Below are 16456 nucleotides of genomic sequence, written 5' to 3' on the forward strand. Positions count from 1 at the left end.
TGATTACATACACACACACACACACACACACACACACACACTCATACACACACAGGCACACACATGCATGCACATACGCAGAGGTATGCACACACGCATAAAAAATGATAATGTAAAAGTCGGGCAGATTTTATACACAGTGAGTGACAGATGCACATCTAAATGTATATACCTGTGTACACACTCCATAATGCTGTGAATTGATGTCATGGATACAAAGTGTATCCTCTCAAAAGCTCATGTTGAGCTTGGTCCTCGGTGTAAGCAGTGTAGAGAAGTGAGACTTTTGGAAGATGCTTAGATTATAAAAATGGGAATTTCACCTGTGTATTAACCCATCGATGACTCTCCAGCACTGTAGGTTCTCGGGAGGCAAGGCCAGTTTGGAGGAAGGTCATTGAGCATGCATCTTTAAGGGGTGTATCTTGCTGCCTTTCTCTCTGCTTCCTGTTCACTCTGAGGTAAGCAGCTTCCCTTTGATGCTTTGGCCTTGCAAAAAACCTAACAGGCAGGGAGCCAGCTGACCATGACCCAGAAGCTCTGAAAACATGAGCCCTGGTAAGTCTTAAGTCCTCATTAAATTGTCTGCCTTGGGCATTTTGTCATGGCAACAAAAAGCTAGTGAGTACAATGAATACTGGCTGATTTCCAGTTCTTAAGTCAACTCTACATTAATAAATAAGCCCACCCAGTCATGGTGTTGTATATACATAAACATATATGTTTATAGCAAATGCATACACATATACTATTAGATTTTATTTGCTAGGATCTTGCTTATAATTTCCTTTCTTGTAAAGCATGTATCAAGGTTTGGCATAAGGTTTTGCTGTTTTGGTTCAAGTCTCTTGTTTCCTCAAAGGCTTCCTAAGACTGGTGCTACTCCTTCCTTGCTTGCTTGATTAAATTTACCTGTGAAACTATTTGTCAATGCCAATGTTGTAAAAATAGTTCCCTGCGCTGGGCGGTGGTGGCACACGCCTTTAATCCCAGCACTCTGGAGGCAGGTGGATCTCTGTGAGTTTGAGGCCAGCCTGGTCTACAGAGCAAGATCCAGGACAGGCACCAAAACTACACAGAAAAACCCTATCTCGAAAAACAAAAACAAACAAACAAACAAAATAGTTCCCTGTATTTTCTTCTAAAGGTTTTTGTTGTTTCGAGTCTTACATTTAGGTCTTGGAGCCATTTGAAGTTAACTTTTGCATGTAATTTTTAGTAAGAGTCCAATTTAATTCTGAGCCATCTCTAGCTCCCACTGTTACATTTGTTTAAATATTTATTATTATTATCATTATCATATTTATTTTTTTTTAATTTTTTATTTTATTTAATTTTTTTTTTTTTTTTTTGAGATAGTGTTTCTCTGTGTAACAGCTCTGGCTGTTTTGGAATTTGCTCTGTATACCAGGCTGTCCCAGAACTCACAGAAATCCTCCTGCCTCTGCCTCTTGAGGGCTGGGTTTAAGGCATGCACCACCACAGCCTGGCTATTTTTATTAGTTTTAATTGTTTGTGTGTGTGTGTGTGTGTGTGTGTGTGTGTGTGTGTGTGTGTGTGTGTATGTGTATGTGTGTGTGCATGCGCACGTGTGTGTGTGTGTGTGTGTGTGTATGTGTCTGTGTGCGTGTGTGTGTGTGTGTGTGTGTGTGTGTGTGTGTGTGTGTGTGTGTGTGTGTGTGTGTGTGTGTGTGTGTGTGTGTGTGTGTGTGTGTGTGTGTGTGTGTGTGTGTGTGTGTGCGCGTGGGTGCTCAGGGGAGCCTGAGGTGGCAGATCCCTGTGGAGGCAGAGCTACAGGCAACTTTGAGCCACCCGATGTGGGTGCTGGGAACTGAACTTGAGTTTTCTACAAGAGCAGTATGGGCTCTTAAACCACTGAGCCATCATCTCTCTTGCTTTCCCCTCCCCCCATTGTAGTTTTAAATGGTAATTTTCCTTTCCTGCACCAGGAACAATGGAATTTATTGTAGCATTTATTATGAGACAGCTTAGGGGTACGATGCTTTCGCCTGGGCTTGATTCTTTAGACCAGTGCACAGTGGCAGAGAGAGAATGACATCGGGAAAGCATGGAGTGCCCCTGACAAGACCGCCCTGGGATTTGTCCGTCTGTCAAAGAGTTCCTTGCTCCCGCTCCTGCTGCTCTGGTGGAGGTCTCTGCTGCGGTCAGTCACAGCTCTCTCTGCCCACCACCTCTTCAACCTGGGCGGGGGGTTGCTCCATCTGTGCACGTCTCAGAGCTGATGGAAACGGTTCGGTTTTTCGTACGTGGTGTTCCTCTCCTGCTTTGGCACGGAATGGTGGCTTCCACACTGCTTCTGGGCCATAGTGGCAGCACAGCCTCCTGTGTAGCTGTTTAAAAATTGTGCATTGGGCCTTGTTGGTGAAACACGGGAGAGACCTACTACTGCGTGTTGGCTTTTCTTATCATGGGACGTCAATGACAGTCCATTCCCTTGAACTTGGGGAGGGTTTGTTTTATGTCCTTAGGATTTGCCTTTCAGATTTTGTCCTTAGTTTAGAAAAGTCCCTAACCCCCCTGATTTCTATTCCTCACCTGAACTTGGTGGGGATGTCAGTAGCAGACAAGAAGGGGATTTTTGTTTTTCTTTTGCTTTTCCACATCTGTGTATTTTTTTCCTTTTAAAAGAGGGTCTCATTTTGTAATTCAGGATGGTCTTGAACTAAATAGGCCAGGCTGGCCTGGAACTCTTGGCCCTCCTGTCTCTGTGCCTTGAATGTTGAGATTATAGGCTTGCATGGCTCATTTCTGTCATATAACAGTACTCCAGACTTGGCTTCCCTGTGGCCCCAGAAGCGCCTGCTATTTTGGTCATCCAGTTTTGCTGATGGGCTCTCTTTCTCTAGGCAGGCATTCTTTCAGGGGTCAGCCAGGGATTCACAGGAGTTCACACAGAGATTTTGAGGCTTGTACTCTGTGGCTGTCTTCCTCTTGGGATTTCACTTGTCAGTTTTCATCATTCATGGTGACCTTAAACTCTGACACCTTAAACTGCCTCAGCTTTCCTCTGGAATTATGGCTGCTCCACACTCCGGGTGTGTGTGTGGGGGGTGGGGGTGGACATGACTTTGAACCAGGTCCAATACTGTGTGGCTTCTTTCTTCACAGGGTTGAGTCCCTTCCAGCCTCTGCCTATCTTGCTTATTCCACTACAGTGCTTTTATTGATTTGCTAAAATACGTTGCCTAGAATTCATTTTGCCAGCTAGAGGATGGTAGCTCGAAGCACACTAGTGTACTCTTGCCTTAAGAGAGATTATTGCTGTGTGTGATGTATATTTGCAGGTCTGTGTGTGTCATGGTATAATATAATGCTAACTACATGTGTGGCCTCTGTACCATTCTTTGTGTGGGTTCTGGGGATCTGACTTTTTGTTTGTTTTTTTGGCTCATGTAGTAAGCATTTTTCTGTGCTGAGCTATCCATCATGTGCCTGGTGTTATTGTTTATTAAATTGTTTTTAAGATTAGGTCGAATGTAGTTCAGGCTGGCCTCAATTCACTTTGTAGCCAAGGCTGGTCTTGAACGCCTGATTTCCTGCCTCCACTTCTGGATTCCAGACATGCTTTACCATGCCCCATGACATTGCTCTAGCTTGGGAAAAAAAAAATTTCTGTGTGTGTGTGTGTGTGTGTGTCCAAGTGGCTTCAAATCTTCAAACTCACAGAGATCTGCCTGCCTCTGGCTCCCACAGACTGCTGTTAAAGGCTTTGTATCACTATACTCAATGGTTATTTAACTTTTATGAGTCACCCCAAGCTTCCACTTGATTGACTGTCAAAGCCTGTGTAACTTCAGGTGCTCCTTGCTGGTGATAGAGAGTCAAATTTTTACCAACTCTAGACAAAGATGGTAATACCTAGTCTCTGCTGAACTCAAGTGTGTGTCATGGGGGGAAACCTCTCATGGAGGCTTTGATCTGTTGATGGGATCTCCTCATTCCTCTGGAGAGTTCCCATTTCATTTCCATCCATACTGGACCAGAGAGCTGTGTCTGTGGAGTGCTGGCCTTGGCCCCTCTAGACTTGTTTTTGCTGAGTTGAGCTGTGGCATTGTGCTATCATCCTGAGGTGAGAGCACACCACAGCGGGACCCCGTCCTCACAGTTGTATTTTTCTTAGAATGTCCTCGGACTGGGCAAGGTTGTAGACACCGGTCATCCTGGCATTTGAGAGGCTCTAACAATATCGTCTTCATCTCAGGGAAATTAACCATCTCGACATCTACCAAACTCAACAATCACCACTGGCGAAATCAGTGTTCAAAATGTTAGACTTAGGGGCCAACAAGATGACTTGATAGATAAAAAGCCCTTGTCACACAAACCTGGAAACTTGAATTTGATTGCTTGAACTCACAGTGGAAGGTGAGAACTGACTCCACAAAGCCATCCTCTGAACCTCAGTGTGTGTGCCATGGCACACTCTCCAGTTACATTTTTAAAAATTCAGTGAGATTTACTTTCAAAGGCCAGAGATGAAAGGTATTTGAACAGATGTCCACTGGCTCGGAAGGCAAGTCCAAGGGGGCAGACCTAATCCCTCTGGAGAGACGATCATCACTGGAAATACAGACATGAATCTTAAGGTAATTTACTTGGCAGGGAGAGCAGTCATTTGAATATCCAGGACTAGTGTGTTAATGATGGATGTCCTCTTTTGCAGATCAGGATAAAGGTTGGGTTTAACAATTTTGGTCATCCTTCTGTAGGTGGAGCCAAAGCTTGTGATGGGAGCATGGGCCCTGAGCAACACCACGCATCCCCTCTCATTTTCAACCTAGAAGATGATACCGCAGAAGCTGCGCCTCTACAGAGAGGAAGCCCTGAGTACCAGGCGGTGCTGCTGAAGGTCACCAGGATGCTTGCAGATGTCCTTCGTGACATTGCTCATGACAACTGTTCCCAGGCAGACTACACTCAGGATCCTTCAGTGACCCCCTGCTGCGACCCCTACCAAATTGCCTGTCGTTGTCAAACTGTGTGACGGGTCGTTCTTTTTCCCATGAGAAAGGTGATCTGGAAACTGCAGACAGGTTAGGTTCACTTCCAAACTTCATTTTGGACATGGATGTCTACTTTCAGAAGGAAGTTGCAGAATCTGGCTTGGAAGCTGTAACCTTCCCCCTCTTGTGTAGACTGCCCCCTCCGCAGGCTAGTTGAGAAGCGTCGAGCATTGTGCGGTAGGCATGGCATGATTGAGCACTAGTGGGCTATGGAGTCACGGCACAGGTCCACGTCCTAGGTTTTAAGCTTGGACAATGACTTAAATCTCAATTGCAAGTTGATTTTGAAGGTTCATGGGACATATGAAGTCGTCTGTGTATCCCCAGCACTAAGCAGATCCCAAGCAGGTCCTTAATGTTTTAGCTTCTGTCTTATGTTTCCAGTTTCACTGGTCACTGGAGCACAAACTCATTCTGGCTGGTGTGTAGAGCTCAGCCATCTGCGATACACACAGAGATCACCAGGGAATCTTGCAAAATGCAGAATCTGGCTCAGGAGATCTGGAGGAGGGTCTGGGAGACTACATCATTGCTGGATTCCTTTGAGATGCCTTGAGCAGCGCAGAGCTAAACCACAGTTAGGCCTTCCCAGGCCTTGGAGTTGAAGAACTCATGGTTCTTTTCTCATGTAAATGTTACATGGGTATACTATAAAGATTCAGGAGTTTGGGGCTGAAGAAATGGCCTATCAGTTAAGAGCACTGGATCTGGGTTCAGTTCCCAACACCTACATGGTGGCTTAAACTGTGCATAACACTAGTTCTAGGGGACCCACCACTCTCCTATGGCCTCTGAGGATGCCAGGCATTCACGGGGTACACACACATACATATAGGCAACACTTAAAATAACATTTAAGATTTCTTCCCAGCTCCTAAAACTTCCAATAAAACAAACAAACAAAAAACCATAAACAACTCACAAATGCATTGCCATGATTTTATTTAATTAGTGTCCTGAATGGGACTCAAGGGTAATAAACAATTTATTCCAATCACTGCAAAAATACTTTGCTTGGTTAAAATAGTTTCTCTATGTCTGTAATATACAAGAAACACAATTCAAAGGGATTTCCCACTAAGTACATTTTTTTTACACAGCGTATATTTGACAAGGACGCCGCCCTTTTTAATATAAAATTCCCGTTATATACCACTATGGTTAGTTAGCATTTACACTGGTTTGAAGGCATTTTAAATGGCAGGATATGACTCCAACATTCTCCTCACCCACTGGCAGCCAAGGCTGAGGGGCTGGGTGGGGGGCTAACCATGGTCTACGGCTCAGGCAGCAAGGCGCCCAGGATTCCTGCCTCCCTTCCCTCTCTGCTCACACAAGTGATTGCACTCCGTTTCTTCCACTGTCCTTGTTCTCTCCAAAACCACCTGACTTCTGGGGTGTGCTTCTTGTCAGGACTGCTTCGTTTTGCCCTTCTGACTTCCGCGGCACAAGATTATCTACCAAAATCAAAACAGAACGGCCTTACTCTTACTCAGGGAAGAGGCTGGGTTACCCACGGGTCTGTGCTATTCAGGTCAGCAGGGGAGGCTGGGCCTTTGAAAACATTTATGCTGACCCTCATACATGGCCATGGGAATATCCACCCATCTTAGTAGGTGTGGACACTTGTGGCACAGATCCCAACAATACTGTTTAAAAACTATATGTGTGCACGTGTGCTTGTGTACATGTGCTTTTTCTTTTTAAAGGCTCATCTTACTGTAAACATTGACTGCTAAGTGACTGTAAAAAGAACACAAAACATCGGCATGGGTTCTTGGTCCGAGCTGCTGTTCTTTTGCTCACAGTTAATATTAGTGTCACAGAATCAACAGACTGCATGCCGGCTTGCTAACGAAGCAAAGGCTGGTCTCGAAGCCTCTTCCCAGGGATGAGATGAGGAGCTTGCTTTTCTCTTGCAGGTCTTGAAACGAAGTCAATCCCAAAGAGGAAAGTGGTGTTGGGGGGGGGGGGTGGGGAGTGGCAGTCTACTTTATAAAGGAAGCTAGTGGCAACTCATGGGCTTAAGGCAGAGGCCCAGGGGCCTGAGGCTGACTCCACCAGTGAGCTCAATATTCCTACCAAAGGGGAAGTGATTTTGGGCTAAGCTGAGACTCCCAAGGTTCTTTTGTAGTCTCAGAAGCTTCTAAAGAATTGTGAGTAAAGATACGGATTCTGGGGAAGTATTTGCAAGAGGCATGCAATTCAGAATACAGGCAGGGATAGAGGCCATCCTAGGGAGCCCAGTCCAACACTTAGGCTACAGGGGCATGACTGAAATGGCTGTACCACACAGCAACCCAGCAGCCTGGAGACAGAGAAGCCTGCCTGCTGCTGACCCAGGACCTCAGCTGGAACATTGGCGCCTCTTCCCCATCTTCCTCAGGCCATGGGTTAGGCTGGGCCTGGTGGCCACCATGACACCCAGCACCTACAGGTACCCAGAGCTGTGCCAACTTAGCTGGACTCTAACAGTTCTGGGAACTTATTTTCTTATGAACACTTTCTGGCAGGGAGAATTTCTTGTGTATAAACAACTTTTTTTTTTGAGGCTGGGGATGGACCCAGAGTCCATTGCCTACTGAGCTAGCCACATCCCTAGCCTAGATAAGAATTTGAAATGCAGTTTAAGCCAATTTTGACAAATTTGCTCCTTAAGAAGGAGATAGGACAGCTGTTTTGTACCTGATGACCTGGCAGTGTTTAGGTGAGCATGCCTACGACACATGTGAACATTAGTAGTTTTGGATGAGTGTGTGTGTGTGTGTGTGTGTGTGTGTGTGTGCATATGTACTGGGGGGCTGAGCATGGAACTCAGAGCCTCTTACATGCTAGGCATGTAAGACATCATTAATCCATACCCCTCAACACTAGTTCCTAAATGAAGCGTCTCCAATTATTCTCCTCCTCTCCAGGAAATGACTTTCTCGGGGTTACTGTTTTACTCCTCCCACACGCCAATGTTCAGGTTACTCTAACTCTGTAAACACAGGAGGCTGCAGGTTCTGCTTTGATCGCAGTGAAGACTAATTCAGGATCTGTCAATCTTCTACAGCTGTCTCAGATGCTCTGGTCATGTCTGTCCCCACTGTCTGACCTAGAGTGCTCTGGCCCTTGGAGAAGGTAATGCCAGTTAAATAGTTAAATACCCACTAACTTTCAGAAGACACAGCTTAGAGTTCTAGGTGGCATCGTGGTGGCATCTAAGTGGGCATCGAGCCCAACGGCACTACTGGTTTCGGCAGCAGCTGTTAGACAGTAGGCCAACGGCTGTCTTAAAATACACAATTAGATGTTGGTTTTTTTTAAAGAACTACTCCTTTCCACCATTAATATATAATTGTTGCTTGGAGGCAATACATTTGGCAACTTGCCCATCAAAGTCCAAAAATGTAAATTTCACACTGCAATCTACAAAGCCAACATGGAAGTCATAAATACCTCCTATTCATATGAGAAGGGCCTCACCCACTTCAGGGCCCACAGGACCATTCCTTTCTATTCCCTAAGTCCTGACATGGCATTGTATCCACCTGAAATGATTTCAAGTTGCCTATTGGGACTTTCCTTTTTTTTTTTTTTTTTTTTGGAGACAAGGCCTTAGGTAGCCCAGGCTGGCCTTGAGCTCATTGTGTAGCCAAGATGACTCTGAATGTCTGATACTCCTTCCTCCACCTCCCAACTACTAGAATTACAGGTGTGCACTACCATGTTTAGTTTTATGTGCTGCTGGGAACTGAACCCAGGGCTTCATACATAGGAAAGCATTCTACCAACTGAGCCACATCCCTAGTCACTAGTGTGTTTTCTAACTGAAGTTCACAGGAGGGGTGCATACTGCTTGAAGATGTAGCAGCTAAGGGGGCCCTGACAGTCTCCAGGGTGTGGGGAGAGGGTCTTTCCTCCAGCTGTTGTTAGAAGCCAAGTCAGGTGCTCAGCCACCTCTGGCATCTCTCACTGCCAGCCAGCTGAAGTAGGATTCTGGGAAGCCTTGCTGAAGATGTTCAGGTGAGCCCATGCCACCCACACTGGCTTTGTATACGCTGTTTCCTGGTGAGTGCCCGCAGCTCCTGGGGATGCTCAAGAGTGAAGGTCAGTTCCTGCAGCCAGCTCAGAGTCCCAAACATGCCCCTTTCACTCACAATAACAAGTAACAAGCAGCATTCTACAAGGGCATTCCTAGGTGCTTTCGAAAACCAGATGCAGGTGGAAACCCTGGCCTCACAAGCGGCAAAGGTAGTCTATGTACAGAGGCAGAGGCAAGGAGTCTGGGTCTCTGGTGACCCAGGTTAGTATTTGGTTATGGTAATGCTGTCAGGCTTCAAGCACCACACCAATTGGCTAGCCCCTGGGATCTGAAACTGCCAAGTGGGTACCCTAGGACTCTGTGCATTTGAAAGAGGATTAGTGGTTAGGAGCTAGAGTAGGGGCCAGTGACTTTGCCTCTTGTGGGAGGCAAAGCTTTCTTCCAGGCATACAGATGGAGTAACTCTGTTAAGGGTTCCGAATGCTCACAGGGGGAAACTCATTCTCATCGTCAAGACACACTGGTCCCGTTGCAAACTCGTGTTCCGGAATAACTTCTCCTCGGAGCGCCCCACCATCCTCAGAGTAACCTGGAGGCAAGAGTTAGAAATGAAAGAGGTGGCACCCCATGGTGAGTGCTGGAGGGTCAGGACCTGAGGAAAAGGGAGAATGAAGGCAATAGGTGGATGCATCTCTGCAGGTCCCACCCACCTCCCCTCGGAAACTCCAGCTCTTTGGAATTCTTCAAGAAGTGAAGGGTTATTGCTTATTAATTGGAGCCTTTAGTCTCAGGGGCAGAGGCAGGCGGATTTTTGTGAGTCTGAGACCAGCCTGGTCCATATAGTGAGACCCTGTCTTTAAAAAAGAAAGAAAACACGCCGGGGTGGTGGTGGTGCACACCTTTAATCCCAGCTCTTGGGAGGCAGAGCCAGGCGGATCTCTGTGAGTTCGAGGCCAGTCTGGTCTCCAAAGCGAGACCCAGGAAAAGTGCAAAGCTGCACAGAGAAACCCTGTCTTGAAAAACCAAAAAAAGAAAGAAAAAAAGGAAGGAAGGAAGGAAGGAAGGAAGGAAGGAAGGAAAAGGAAGGAAGGAGGGGGAAGGAGAAAGGGAGGGAGGAAAGGAAGGAAGGAAGGAAGGAAGGAAGGAAGGAAGGAAGGAAGGAAACAAACAAACCTTGGGCTACATCCTCCTGTTAGGGACCTGAGGCTGAAGACTATTAGCAAGCCTCACAGCAAGGAAAGAACCTTGGAGAGCGCGCCTGTAGCAGGCAGCCCTGGCGCTCACCTGGCACAGTGGAGGCTGCAGATGTGCTGGGCCTTGCTACAGTTGCTGCATAAGACGGAGGTAAGGTCGGCCTGAGGTCGTTCTCTTTGTTGTCTTCCGTTGTTCCTGAGCTGAGCAAGCTACTTGCAGCAATTAAGGAGAGGAAGAACAGAAGAATCAGCAGCGCATCTCCAGAACACCTTCACACGGAAAAGGGCGAGGTGGCTCTCGCTCTGCTATTTGAGGGTAAATTACAGACCTGCCAGGACACTAAGATCAGCATGGACCTGAGTAGGTCGGCCATGCACCTTCAACATGACCCATCCCTTACACGAGTAAGCAAAGCCCTGCCCTCTGCTCTTCTGGTTCATTCCGGCAAGGACGCCAAGACAAGCTCACAAGGTTGTGGGTGAGGTGCCGTGGCAGCTCACAGAATCCAGTCCACCACTGGTCAGCCTACACATGTCACAGAATTCTAGGAACTTTGAAATCTGATCCTGTGAACATTTTTGACTATTCACTGTGTTCTTAAGGGCTGAGCAGGGGGACAAGTCATTTGGGGTATTATGTTTTGTGTCTGGGCTCTGTTCCAAAGGGGATGGACAGTAGGCCGGGGGAGTAGGGGAGGGTACCTGACTGTGAGACTGGGCTGAAGCAAAGCCTGCTGGGGGCTTGCTACAGAGACACCAGGAGGGAGCAGGAGCAGCAAGAACCCTGGAGCAGGTCACTGTCCCCAACACAGAGACAGCTCTGCACACCTGTTCCTAAGCAGCTGTTGGCAATTAGAATCTTCACCTGTGGGTTTTGATCAAGACGCACTCCCCTCCGTCCTGAGGGTCCAGGTTGTAGATGTAAAGGCGTCCGTCGGAGGAGGCCACTAGCAGTCGCGGCAGCTTTTGGATCCTAAGAGACAAGTGATGGACTGCTGCAGATGTGTGTCGGCTGGCAAAGCCTCCCTCTCCCCTCCCTCTCTCCAGCACCTCTGCCTTTGAGAAGCCCTTAGCCCAGTGGTCCAGAGCTGGGACTTCTGGACATGCCTTTCCATCCCTAACTGATCATCTACTCTCAGGACTGTTTCTGGGTTTTGCCTGGGATGGGACAAAGGTAATGCACTTAGACAATAGCACCCGTGGAAGGCTACTGCCAGCTTACTGGTGTCCCTAGATGGAATGTGGTCTCTATATTATATGTGTCTCTGACTTCAACAATGATGGAAAGTGGAACAGAATACAGCTGGCTTACCGTCTAGGTTTATAAACGTGGGTTTTTTGTTTTTGTTTTTGTTTTTGTTTTTTTTTTTTTTTTTTTTTTGAGCTGAGGATCGAACCCAGGGCCTTGCACTTGCTAGGCAAGGGCTCTACCACTGAGCTAAATCCCCAACCCTAACGTGTGTGTGTGTTTATATGTATGCAAGTGAGCATGCATAACAGGGGCCAGAGGCCCCCCTTCTCTTGAGACAGAGTTCCTTACTGGCTTGGTACTCACTGATTAGGCCAGAGAGCCCCAGGGACCCACCTGCTTCCACCGTCCTGTGGTGGGATGACAAACACATGCTTCCACATCCAGCTTTTTCATGTGAGGTCTGGGGCTCAAACTCCAGTCTTTTTGCTTCTGGGGCAAGCATTTTATTGACTGAATTATCTCCCTAGCCCCTAAAATTATTCTTTTTCTTGTCTGTTGAGACAGGATTTTGATGCATATTATGGGATGGCATTGTATTTGCAAAACCCCTGACTGGGTCTCCTGAGTGCTGGGATTACAGATATGTACTGCCATGCACAGCTCACAGTTTTTTGTTTGTTTGTTTTGATTTTTTTTAACAAATGCCCTAAGCTTATTAAATTAAGGCACCTGTCAGCCACACAGGATATTAAGCTGGAACTCCATTATTATTATTATTATTATTATTATTATTATTATTATTATTACTATTATTTTGAGTCAGGGTTTCTGTGTAGCTTTGTGCCGTTCCTGGAACTCACTCTGAAGCCCAGGCTGGCCTCTGCCTCCCAAGTTCTGGGACTAAAGGCATGTGCCATCCCCACCCAGCTCCATTATTTTGTCTTACCTAAATAAAGATTGTTTGTAAGGCACTGTCATTGGGACCAAGATTTGATATTTACATGCCAACTCCCAGCTGCCCCCTGAGAATCCACATTAAAACCAGCAAACAGATTCTGCTCGCCCTTTCTTGGGACTGTTTTGCTTTTCTTTTATTTATGTGTAGATGTGTGTGCCTGCTTGTCTGTATGTGCACCACATGCATGCAGTGCATGCAGAGGCCAGAAGAGGGCGTCAGATCCCTCCAACTGGAGTTACAGGCAGCTGTGAACCACCAGATATGTGTACTGGGAACTGAACCCTGGTTCTCTGCAACAGCAGTAAGGGCTCATAACTGCTGAGCCATCTTCCAAGCCCTGTCTTTTTTCTTTTCATACATTTAGGGCTTCCATATTCTGGGAAAATACATCTGTGAGTTTGGTGGCACTGTACATACGTGGACAGAGTACAGATGTTCTTCTGCCCAGAGAAGTTCAGGCGTCCTGTGGCGAAAGCCCTGTCCTGGTTCATCATGTCCGACACCTGGGCGGGGAGGTAGTTGGTAGCTGCCATGAACATCTTTCCCATGTAGCCACTCCAGGTGGAAGGCTCTTCTGGGCGGCTAGGGGAGGCAATGCAGAGGCAAGGGTGGGCCTGGGCTGTGGGCAGTGATTGCTGCAGTCCAGCATTGGCCTCAGCAAGCAGAGGCTGTGCCTGACCACAGAGACACATTATTCCATCAATAACAACTAAAGAGCCTCAGGACCTGCATGTCCTCCAGAAGCCTGTAAGCCTGGTAAGAGGAACGTACCCTGTGCTACTGCTTTCTTACAGTAGAGAGTGTTTTTGACCAGTAGTCTGATTCCTAGATTTCCAAAAGAGGGCAAAGGGAGAGATTCAGATGGAAGAGATATCTGCACCCTGTAAAAGGAGCTCACAAGCCCGAATGGGGTTCAGGGAAGAACAGACAGAACCCTGTGGAGGCTTCCTGAGCCAGACTGAGTAGGAAGCAAGCCTCCAGGCAAGACACCCGAGGTGGTGTCTCATTATGGCTCTGCAGCCATGTGGTACCCAGCATTCACAATGCTCAGGGGCACCACAGGAATCTGGGAGGTACCCTGCACTCACTGAACTTCATCTCAAGGTCTCCAAGGAGGTTCATGAATGAGCAACACTGCCATCTTGGTGTCCTATATCAGGGAGCATCTGTTACAAGGCCACTTGTAGGTGGGACCTGATCCTACAGCTCAGGATACAGCTCAGAAGCATTGGACCCATTTCACACTGTTACCAATTGCTATGTGGTCTTCAGAATAACCTCTCTGGGCCTTGACATTCCTAACTGAAAGGGACACTTTTAGACATACCTGTACTGATGGTCCTAGAGCCTTGTGCTCAGAGTTAGGATCTATCAAGAGGAATGATATAAAGACTTTAAATTTAAGGTCAGACACAGTGCAGATGTATACAAAGCAAAGGAACCTGAGTGGCTAAGCACACAGTTCAGACAGGAGCCACAGAGGACCACAGAGCTGCGAGAGGCAGGTGAGGGTCTTTAGCATCCTGTTTTCTGTTTCCTCATCTGGAATGCAGGAACAATCATGAACCCTCTGGCCTGCTTCCTCGGGAGAACTGAAGCTGGCAGACAAGTCTTGAGACTTGTATGGTCTCTTTACTGATGGTGCCTCTGAGGTGGAGGGGTTCCGGGGTTGTGGGGTGGTGACTGCTGGACTCTGCAGGTAAGGGGGAGCTGAGATTTTATTATCGAGAAGATACCGATGGGCAGCTGCTGTGTGGCGATCCCTCTGCATCGAAACATTCTCCCCAGGAGGGAAGAGGGGGTATTGGACTGGGGTGTGTGTGAATAAACCCTCACCTTTGGGAAGGCAGAAACTTGCACGATTTTTGAAGGCCTTACAGAAGCACTGAACTGCCGGGGAAGTGCTGTGGCCAGCCCAGCTGCCCCAAGGAGACCTCTCTGGAGCTGCCACTGTGTAAACCATCAGCCCTGCTTGGTGGCCTTTTCATAATGTAGCTGCGTTTGAGTCATCTCTGCTCCTGTAAGGGCCCCTCCCCCAGACTCCTTTTAGCACCCTGGCAAACTGGTTCACCAAGCTGGTGGTTAGTGCGTTTGTTACTTCCGCTGTCGTGGTTTCCCTTTCTGGAGGTGAGTAGACGTGTGTGTGTGTGTGTGTGTGTGTGTGTGTGTGTGTGTGTGTGTACTATCTCACACCACTACTGGTTAAAGAGTGAGGTTACATAGAAACATAATGAAGTTGAAGACGTGGACGAGGGCAGCAGGCAGCGAGGCAGGACTAAGGTACAAAGGGAAGCCATACTGCCCAAGACACCCACACTTCACAGACAAGTTGAGAACTCAAGGCTCTGCCCCTGGCCCCTGCTGGCCACTCACACAGAGCAGAGCTGGGTGATGGCAATGAGTTTCCTATCTTAAACACTGATGACTGACCGGCTGGGAGGACGGGAGGGGGAGGTTGGGAGTACCTGCTGGGCTGCTGCACCTCAGGGGTAAAGGTAAGGGCTGGGCGGGCCTCTAGGGCCCAGGCTGCCACCGCAGGCAGAAGCTTCACCAGCCACTGAAGATCTGGGGACTGTGAAGCGGAGTCCGGAAAACAGATAAAATAGGAGGAAAGTGTGCAGAATAAGAATCCCAGGTTTAACTGAAAGAAACAAGTCCCCTCTGGGTTCATGTTTTGAAGCATGTGGCAGGACCTTTAGGAGGGGAGGACTGGGCTAGGGGAAGTAGGTCCCAGGGGAGTAGATCTCTGAAGGTCCTATCTGTCCCTGGTCTGCAAAGATGAGAAAAGCCACAGCCAGATGCTCCTGCTACCCTAAACCCACCATCCCTTCCCCAGCACGATGGGTTGAAATCTGATGGAACTTTTCCTCTCATCACACTTTCTGGAAGGTATGATGGCCACAGAGATGAGGTGGGAGCTAATACGAAGAATGCCAGGGTTCCCCACGGAGGGACATGCCTGCAGAGTAGTCACAGCTGGTGGCCACACAGACACTAAACATGCTGCCAGTCTACTGGTTAACACAGCTGCACCAGCTTAAGCATGCTGGTGTCTGGCCCTCCACAAAACACTTTATATCAACACCGAACTTACTGAGTCCGCACATCAAGCTTAAGGTGCAAACAAAAATATTATGCTTGTTTTACCGCTGAGGAAAGTGAGGTTCTGAGAGACTGAACAAGCTTCCCAGGGGCTCTGAGCTCCAAAGGGGCCGAGTTGAGATGTAAACTGGGGATTGTAGACCCAGATGTTTGCATTTGTGCAGGACACCCCAGAACGTTCTGCGTGCACTCTACCACACTGACAGCAGCAGGCCCAGGTTTAAGAGTGAAGCACAGAGCCTGCAGGGTAACCGGGGACCTATCCCTTCAGGCTGGTCGGTATTCTGCACATGGTGCTGCACTTGCCTGTCAGTAAGGTGCTCCAGCTTGAAGATGTGCACGGTCTCTGTGTTGCTGGAGGCACACAGGAACTGCGAGTCCATACTGAACACTAGAGAGCTGATTGTCACATACCTAGAGACAGCAACACACAGGCCAATAAGCCAGAACAGTGAGGGGCGTCTCCTCACAGTTCTCAGAGCAGCTATACGAGGAAATGAAAATGTGCCTTGACAAGGCTTACACCCCTTCCAACATCATGCTATTCATATTTAAAAAGCAATGCAGGAGAGATTCGGGGAGAGTCATGGTCTCAGGTATGAACACACACACAGGGCCTGGCCCTTTCTCCCAGCCAGAGGATGGGAGACCTGCTTTCTTAGCATGAGACATCTCCCAGGTGCTCTCAACAGATCCAGCTACAAAACCCATAGCCAAAAAGGCCCCAGCCACTAACATTTGGTGTGGTGCTTTATTTCTCATTTGTGGACAGAAGCAGAAATTGTTTCTGGATTGTGAGTTGCTGGCTCTCTGCCTTCTCCATGCTGGCCTCCCATGGACAAATCAAAAGACCCTGACTGCCAGATCCTGCATTAAGCCTGCTCTGACTTCACTTTTTAGAAAGACCCCAGTGTAGCCTTGAGTTAATTACCCGGAAAGCACCTTAATCTCTAGAAGAGA

The 16456-nt window shown here is 47.7% G+C and overlaps 2 protein-coding genes across 8 annotated transcripts in view; one reads left to right on the plus strand and one right to left on the minus strand.

Annotated features, from left to right (window-relative positions):
• The window catches only part of Arsg (arylsulfatase G), a 132081-nt gene extending 126063 nt beyond the window's left edge, over positions 1–6018 (plus strand). For 5 of the 7 annotated variants that reach the window (XM_036196971.1, XM_036196970.1, XM_036196973.1 and 2 more), the window contains one exon: positions 4731–6018. In XM_036196971.1, coding sequence (XP_036052864.1) covers positions 4731–5005 — 275 coding nt within the window. In that variant the 3' untranslated portion in view covers positions 5006–6018. The remainder of the gene's footprint in view (positions 1–4730) is intronic. The other 2 variants (XM_036196974.1, XM_036196975.1) reach the window with 1 other exon arrangement.
• The window catches only part of Wipi1 (WD repeat domain, phosphoinositide interacting 1), a 37762-nt gene continuing 27255 nt past the window's right edge, over positions 5950–16456 (minus strand). Inside the window, exons 8-13 of the mRNA XM_036196979.1 lie at positions 15803–15910; positions 12812–12976; positions 11110–11217; positions 10336–10454; positions 9540–9640; positions 5950–6481 (exon numbers count right to left, since the gene is read on the minus strand). Of these exons, the coding sequence (XP_036052872.1) occupies positions 6434–6481; positions 9540–9640; positions 10336–10454; positions 11110–11217; positions 12812–12976; positions 15803–15910 (649 nt within the window). The 3' untranslated portion in view covers positions 5950–6433. The remainder of the gene's footprint in view (positions 6482–9539; positions 9641–10335; positions 10455–11109; positions 11218–12811; positions 12977–15802; positions 15911–16456) is intronic.

The sequence above is a fragment of the Onychomys torridus genome, chromosome 8 (assembly GCF_903995425.1).
Source record: "Onychomys torridus chromosome 8, mOncTor1.1, whole genome shotgun sequence".
NCBI lineage: Eukaryota > Metazoa > Chordata > Mammalia > Rodentia > Cricetidae > Onychomys > Onychomys torridus.